At 52.8% G+C, this 7,647-nt stretch overlaps 1 protein-coding gene across 1 annotated transcript; it reads left to right on the plus strand.

Annotated features, from left to right (window-relative positions):
• Nucleotides 1-3,769: 3,769 nt before the first annotated feature.
• On the plus strand, nt 3,770-6,744 carry LOC124659454 (putative cellulose synthase A catalytic subunit 11 [UDP-forming]). The gene is made up of 5 exons (XM_047197331.1): nt 3,770-3,843; nt 3,991-4,858; nt 4,944-5,162; nt 5,259-5,708; nt 5,797-6,744. Exons 1-5 carry the CDS (start codon nt 3,770-3,772, stop codon nt 6,742-6,744), a joined length of 2,559 nt encoding a protein of 852 aa, XP_047053287.1.
• Nucleotides 6,745-7,647: the final 903 nt, after the last annotated feature.

Consider the following 7,647-nt stretch of genomic DNA (forward strand, 5'->3'; position numbering starts at 1 on the left):
GCACCGTTGCTTGCACTTCCTGATTTCAATAAGCAATTTGAGATTGAATGTGATGCTAGTGGTATTGGAATTGGTGGTGTGTTGATGCAAGAGGGTCGCCCGATTGCATATTTTTCGAGAAACTTTACGGTGCTAAGTTGAACTATCCTATATATGATAAAGAATTGTATGCTTTAATTAGAGTTCTTGAGGTTTGGCAACATTATTTGTGGCCAAAGGAATTTATCATACATTCTGATCATGAAGCTTTAATATATATGAAAGCTCAATCTACTTTGCATAAGCGTCTTGCTAAGTGGGTTGAGTTCATTGAGTCTTTTCCATACATTATTAAGCATAAGAAGGGAAACGATAATATTATTGGTGATGCTCTATCTAGGAAGAATATGTTGTTAGCTCAACTTGATGTTAAAATTCCTGGATTAGAGATACTATGTGATTTGTATGCTACTGATCATGATTTTGCTGAACCATATCGCTTGTGTGCTATTGGTAAAGCATGGGAAAAATATCACATACATGATGGGTTCTTGTTTAGACCTAACAAACTATGTGTTCCAGAATCGTCTGTGTGTTTGCTCTTATTGCACGAATCTCATGATGGAGGGTTGATGGGTCACTTTGGGCGTGAGAAGACGCTACTCATGCTAGCTGACCACTTTTATTGGCCAAAGATGAGGCGGGATGTGGACAGATACGTGAAGAGGTGCATTACTTGCAACAAGTCCAAGTCCAAGCTGAAGCCTCACGGTTTGTATACTCTGTTACCGGCACCTACTACACCATGGGAAGACATTAGTATGGATTTTGTGTTGGGTTTGCCGCGAACTAAGAGAGGCCATGATTCTATATTTGTGGTAGTGGATAGATTCTCTAAGATGTCACACTTTATTGCCTGCCACAAGAGCGACGATGCGTCGCATATTGCTAACCTGTTTTTCAGGGAAGATGTACGTCTACATGGAGTCCCAAAGACTATTGTTTCTGATCATTACGTGAAGTTTATGAGCTACTTCTGGAAGACGCTTTGGAGGAAGCTGGGGACGAAGCTACTTTTCAGTACTACTTGTCATCCCCAAACTGATAGTCAAACTGAAGTGGTGAATAGAACATTGTCACAACTATTGAGATCCATGATCAAGAAGAACCTGAAGGAGTGGGAAGATTGTTTGCCGCATGTGGAGTTTGCTTATAACAGCGCGGTACATTCTACCACAGAGCAAACCCATTACTCCACTGAATTTGTTGCCTCTACCCATACATGAGAGAGTCAATATGGAGGCATCCAAGAGGGCAGATTTTGTGCGAAAGATTCATGTGAAGACTAAAGAGTTGATTGAAAAGAAAGGCAAGAGCAATGCTGCAAGGATGAACAAGAAGCGCAAGGAGATATTGTTCAAGCCTGGTGATATGGTCTGGGTACATTTTCGCAAGGATAGGTTCCCGAAGCTGCGAAGGTCCAAGTTGCTTCCGCGTGGTGCTGGTCCTTACAAAGTGCTTGCCAAGATCAATGATAATGCATACTCAATAGATCTTCCAATTGATGAGTTTGGTGTCAGCAATTCTTTCAATGTGGCTGATTTGACACCATATGACGGAGAAGACCTTGGAGCGTCGAGGTCGACGCCTTTTGAATGGGGGGAGATGATGAGGACATCCCTACCACATTACTACCTCCGTCATTGCAAGATGAAGATGATGCTGCTGTGAAGCTCAAGTCCAATGAAGTCAAGATTGGACCAATGACACGAGCTCGTGCGAAGCTACTTAAGAAACAGGTGAACTTGTTCCTATGTGATACTTTGATCGATGAGAACTTTATACTGCCTAAGTCGTATTAGTTATGTATGATCAGGTATGAAGAGGAACCAAGCATCGCACGAGGAGGAGAGGAGCAGCTGGACAAGAAGTTGGACATGGAGCTGGACATGAAGACATTCCATGGACGCGCGAGGGAGGAGCGGGAGGCATGCGCGAGAGGAGGAGATGTCCAGGCTGGCGCCAGGACCGGTCAACCGGCCGTGCCGCCGGGCCACCCGGTCCCAGGGCCGGTCCGACCGGCTCCCACGCCGGATCCATCCGGTCCAAACCGGGTTCCCCACTTGTGCCAACCGGGGTCCAGTCCAGTATGCCTGGCACCGTCGCCCGGTCACCACCCGGCGCCAGGCCCGGTTTGAACCGGCTGGCCCAGACCCAGACCCGGTCGACCGGCCACTAGGCCGGCCGAGTCCGAGTCTGTCTCGACCAGATCTATTCTGGGTCGGTTATTTTCGTACTTTTTCGATCTGAGGACGTCCTAGACGCCTATATAAGTGCCCAGGACGCCCCCAAAGTTGCTTTAGACCACGTTTAAGATAAACCCTAGTTCATAGTTGATTGCTTTGCAACTCTATTGAATCCGTACACCATATTGCATTGATTTGGTGTAATCTCTGAAAGTCTTGTGTGATCTGTTGTTCCATTGGGAATTAGAAGGTTGCAACTTACCGCTTCGTGGTCGGCGGCTACGTGCGCAAGTGTGTGGAGTTGCGAATATCTTGCAGGGTTGAGAGTTGTTACATTGGCGACAGGGACCAATCGAGAGATCTCGTTGTGTCATTCAAGTTATCATCCATTTCATCAAGTTATCTCCGCTGTGTTCGCCCTGTGATCATCATCACCTTCGTTGCTTACTGAGAAGATCGGATCACCCCTTATCAAGTGGAGTGGTCACGGCGGTTGTAGTGGTTGTTGGTTCGCTCCTGCTAGGGTGAGCACCAGCCCAACAACGTAGCCCGTGCAGCTTATACTCCACGGCAGCATAGTATTCGTAATAATCGTGCCGGTTGTTTTGTGTTTCTGGTCTATGTCTTATGTGTGCAGTTCTTTCTTGTAAACTGGGTTAAACATCATGTATTTGTTGTTAAATGCGTTATTAATTTAATGTCGCGCGGTTGGCTTTTTATCTAAAACTCTTTTTAGCAATCTATGTCGCTGTCATTAGGTGCATCTATATGATTTTGAATTAGGATCACATGGAGTGAGTGCATGTACGGTCGAACTTAATTATTTGAATTCTTCTTCCGTGACATATGTGCCGTACTTCAGTTAAGAATGTTCTTGTGCTAGCTTCTTCATTATCGTCCACGTAATACTTGCTACTCCCTCTTATTTTATATATAAGAACTACAAGTCAATAAGTGTCACAAATATATCTTAATATGGATGTATCTACAGTTAAAATGCATATAGATATACCCGCAAAAAAATGTATATAAATATATTTGAATCTAGATAAACTTACGATACTTATACTAGACCTAGGTACTATAGGTTAACCGATCAATTGTTAACTGGGAAGAGCAGGTAATGATTGACTGCTTCTCCCGATTCCTTAACTGATGATAAGTTCATTCCTCGCAGACAGACACTTGTCTGTTACGTTGTTCCTGCACAAGCTCTACCAGCTACTGCACCAAGGCAATCCGCATCAGCTTGTTGTTTCTTTCGGCGAGACCGCCTCGAGATCGCCGTACGAATCACGTACGGTATCTTGTCGCTTCCGGTGAGATACCTGAGACGGAATGTGCAGGGCTGGATTCCTCGATCGGCCAATACAAAAATAATCAACTGGAAAAGTCTGAAACTGTCTGAAACTACTTGCTGCTTCGAATGTCGTATAAGTAGCTCTCTTGGCATGATAGCATCAAAGACTATGCTAGTTACTTAGTGAGAGGATCTCTCGCACATCGGCTAGGTTCCTGGGATTGTGCACTAATTGGCCTTTGAGATGGACGACAGCGTGAGCCTGCAGAAAGCGCCGCCGAACACGCCGGAGCCGGAGCTTCGTGCACCTTCAGAAAAGTAAGTTTCAGTACACCCATCATCTGACCAACAAGTTGAGCATAGCAACACACGAACGTCTATCTCTGAATTAACCAATGCGTCCGTGTTGGTGCAAAAATCACCGCGTGCAAAATTCATGGTTTCTCCCCGTGCTTTTGCATGCAGTGACGGCGACGATGACGGGCCTCCTCCTCCGGAACCTCTCAGCAGCAAGGTGCAGTTGCCGTCCGCTCAACTTAGCCTTTACCGCGCGGCCGTCGTGCTCCGTGCCGTCCTCCTGGCGCTCTTCCTCCGGTACCGCGTCACCCACCCGGTGCAGGACGCCTACGGTCTATGGCTGACCTCCGTCGCGTGCGAGTGCTGGCTCGCCCTCTCATGGCTCGCCGCCCAGCTGACGAAGCTCTCACCGACCAACCGCGCCACGCACCTCCACGCGCTCGAGAAGGAGGAGAAGGACGGCAGGACGCTGGCGAGCGTGGACGTGTTCGTGACCGCGGCCGACTCATCCAGGGAGCCGCCGCTGGCGACGGCGAACACGCTGCTCTCCGTGCTCGCGGCGGACTACCCGGCGGGCAGGCTCGCCTGCTACGTCTCCGACGACGGCGCCGACATGCTGCTCCTCGAGGCGCTCGCCGAGACGGCGCGACTCGCGCGGAGGTGGGTCCCGTTCTGCCGCGCGCACGGCGTGGAGCCGAGGGCGCCCGAGCCCTACTTCGCGCGCGGCGTCGACTACCTCCGGGAAAAGGTCGCGCCGTCCTTCGTCAAGGAGCGCCGCGCCATGAAGAGGGAGTACGAGCAGTTCAAGGTGAGGTTGAACAGCCTCGTCGCCAGGGCGCGCAAGGCACGGCCGGAGGATGGGTGGGTCATGTCGGACGGCACGCCGTGGCCCGGGAACGACCCCAGAGACCATCCGGCCATGATACAGGCGCTTCTGGGCTCCGGCGATGACGAGCTCCCCCGGCTCTTCTACGTGTCGCGGGAGAAGGGGCCCGGGTTCCCGCATCACGGGAAAGCCGGCGCCATGAACGCATTGGTTCGTACGTTTGATCATGTCAATTTTCTATTGATTAGTCTATTGAGTTTCAGTGCTTCTCGAGCTGAATTTTTGGTTCGATCAGCTCCGGGTGTCTGCCGTTCTGACAAATGGCGACTACGTGCTCAACCTGGACTACGATCACTACGTCAACAACAGCAAAGCATTCAGGGAGGCGATGTGTTTCCTGATGGATCCGGCCGCAGGGAACAGGACATGCTTCGTCCAGTTCCCTCTGCGGCCCGCTGTCCACGCTGCAGATGACGTAGATCCATGGACGAACCGCGACTCCGTCTTCTTCGATGTAAGGAATCCATGTCACTTGCCCACCCCACAGCTTGTGGAATGCGACCGTCCATGGATCGCGCTAACTTTGCTATTCTTCAATGGTTCGGTTCAGGTCGATATGAAATGCATGGACGGCATCCAGGGCCCGGTTTATGTCGGCTCCGGCTGCTGCTTCAACCGGAAGGCGCTCTACGGGTTCGACCCCGCGATGGCTGACGACGCCGACGACCTGGAGACCGGCCGCCGAAAGTGGTGCTGTTTCGGGGCGAGGGAGAGGCGGAAGCGGAGGCTGAAGAGGACCATGTCCGTCGTCCCGTTGCTGGACTCCGAAGACGACGACGAGGAAACAGAGGGGGCGAAGAGGCGGAGGCTGCGTTCGTACCGCGCCGCGTTGGAGCGGCACTTCGGCCTGTCTCCATTGTTCATCGAGTCGGCGTTCGGAGAGCAAGGGCTAGGCGGCAGCCCGCAGCCCGCGGCCATGGTGGCGTCTCCTGTCCTCAAGGAGGCCATCATCAACGTCATCAGCTGCGCGTACGAGGAGCGGACGAAATGGGGCAAAGAGGTGCTAATAGTTTCATGCAGCTGGTGTCTAGTCTCGGGTGCTCTGAAGAGTTGATTTGACGTTGCTGGTCTCGTGTATGCATATGCAGTTCGGGTGGATCTACGGCGCCGACGCCGGCGACAGTGTCGTGACGGCATTCAGGATGCACGCGCGCGGGTGGGCGTCGGCGTACTGCATGCCGTTGCGGCCTGCGTTCAGGAGCTACGGGGAATGCAGCCCCTCCGAGATGCTCGCCGGCGCTTCGCGGCGAGCGGTGGCGGCCATGGGGATCCTGCTGAGCCGGCACTGCCCGCTCTGGGCCGCCGGCACCAGAATGAAGCCCCTGCAGCGGCTGGCATACGTGAACCACGTCGCGTACCCGCTCGCCTCCCTCCCGCTCACCGTCTACTGCGCGCTCTCGGCCGCCTGCCTCCTCGCGGGCAAGTCCATCTTCCCCAACGACGTGGGCTACGACGCCGGGGTCCTGCTCGTGCTCCTGCTGTTCTCGGTGATCGCGTCTGTGGCGCTGGAGCTGAAGTGGAGCGGGGTGTCTCTTCGGGCGTGGTGGCTGGACGAGAAGCTCCGGGTGGTCATCGGCACGTCGGCCGGCCTCGTCGCCGTGTTCCAGGGGATCTTTAGGGCGTGCACCGGCATCGACGTCGGCTTCTCGACGGACACAACAACGACGCCGGTTGAAGAGGAAGAGGAGGAGGCAACGACGATGCATGGCTCGACACTGTCGGTGCGGTGGAGTAACCTTCTCGTGCCACCGATCAGCGTGTTGCTGGGCAACCTCGCCGGAGTGGTGGTGGCGGTATCGTACGGCGTGGACCATGGGTACGAATCATGGAGCCCGCTCGTTTGGAGACTACTATTCGCCGCCTGGGTGGTGGCGCACTTGCAGGGGTTCCTCAGAGGACTCCTTGCACGACGGGAGAGGGCGCCGACCATCGCCGTCCTCTGGTCGGTGCTCTTCGTCTCCATCCTGTCCCTGCTCTGGGTCAATGTCCAGACGTACTATGCGCCGGCGGCGGCCACGCAGCAGCCGATCTTCTGAGGCAACTTTAAAAGGGCTATTTGTTCGTTGGGCTTTGCTTTCTCTGGGCCTTGCAGCTTTTAGGCCGGGTATAAGTAAATCCGAGAAGGCCTTGTCACACCGCGAGGCCCGGATTTATGCATTTATACTGGTGTGTCCTAATATTTTGTAGGGTTACAAAATGTATATATATTTTTGAAGAAAAAATATTAACCCACATGCTCAGCTAATTCACTGGCCACCAAGTCTGATATACATGGAGGGCTGGTTTGGCCAGCCCGGGATGGTCGCCGATGTGGGGGTCCGACCTGTATAAAGGCGGCGGTCCCTAGGGCCTCTCTTGCGTGAAGAGGAGGACCTACCGGAGGCCTGGACTCGTGATCTGGCCGGAGGGTTGAGTTCCGGAAGGCTTCGCCGGCGAATGTAACAGTGCTTTGCCTGGAGTTTGCTGGATCGGAGGTATTCGGTCGTGCGCACCCATGCTTTTATTCCGACCGATTGGTTCTGGAGGGAGCGGCGCGAAGCTCTTTTTCTATGTTGACATCAAGTGACTATGGATCCATGATGAAAGTCGGAAGAAGAGAATTTCATGAAGGCCGGAGGGGAGGACTAGCTAAGGGAGGTTCAAGTCTCTGCGCCGTTGAGAGAGCGGCTTGGTGTTCCGGGCTTCACGGCAGCGGTATGAAAGTGGGGGCGACAACACGGTGAAGCGCGAGTCCTACCTTTCAGGGTGAAAACCCAAGGTCTGGCCTTAACTGGTTGTGTCTGGCAATGGCCTTGGTGGAGGCATTGTTTTGAGAGCGGGGACTATCTTCAGGGTGAAAACCTAAGATCTTTGATCGGACGACGATGGTGTTTGAGCACTGTTCCCTTCTTGGAGGCGTTGTTTTTTGGAGAGTCTGTAATTCAACGGTTGTCTTGGCG

This window comes from Lolium rigidum, chromosome 1 (genome assembly GCF_022539505.1).
Source record: "Lolium rigidum isolate FL_2022 chromosome 1, APGP_CSIRO_Lrig_0.1, whole genome shotgun sequence".
Classification (NCBI taxonomy): Eukaryota; Viridiplantae; Streptophyta; class Magnoliopsida; order Poales; family Poaceae; genus Lolium; species Lolium rigidum.

Excerpts from the sequence above, each read along its gene's own strand:
- LOC124659454 (XM_047197331.1), top strand. The coding sequence starts at position 3,770 with ATGGACGACAGCGTGAGCCTGCAGAAAGCGCCGCCGAACACGCCGGAG. Across the intron at positions 5,163-5,258 it reads GCGACTCCGTCTTCTTCGAT|GTCGATATGAAATGCATGGA; the intron begins GTAAGGAATCCA and ends GGTTCGGTTCAG. Across the intron at positions 5,709-5,796 it reads GGACGAAATGGGGCAAAGAG|TTCGGGTGGATCTACGGCGC; the intron begins GTGCTAATAGTT and ends ATGCATATGCAG.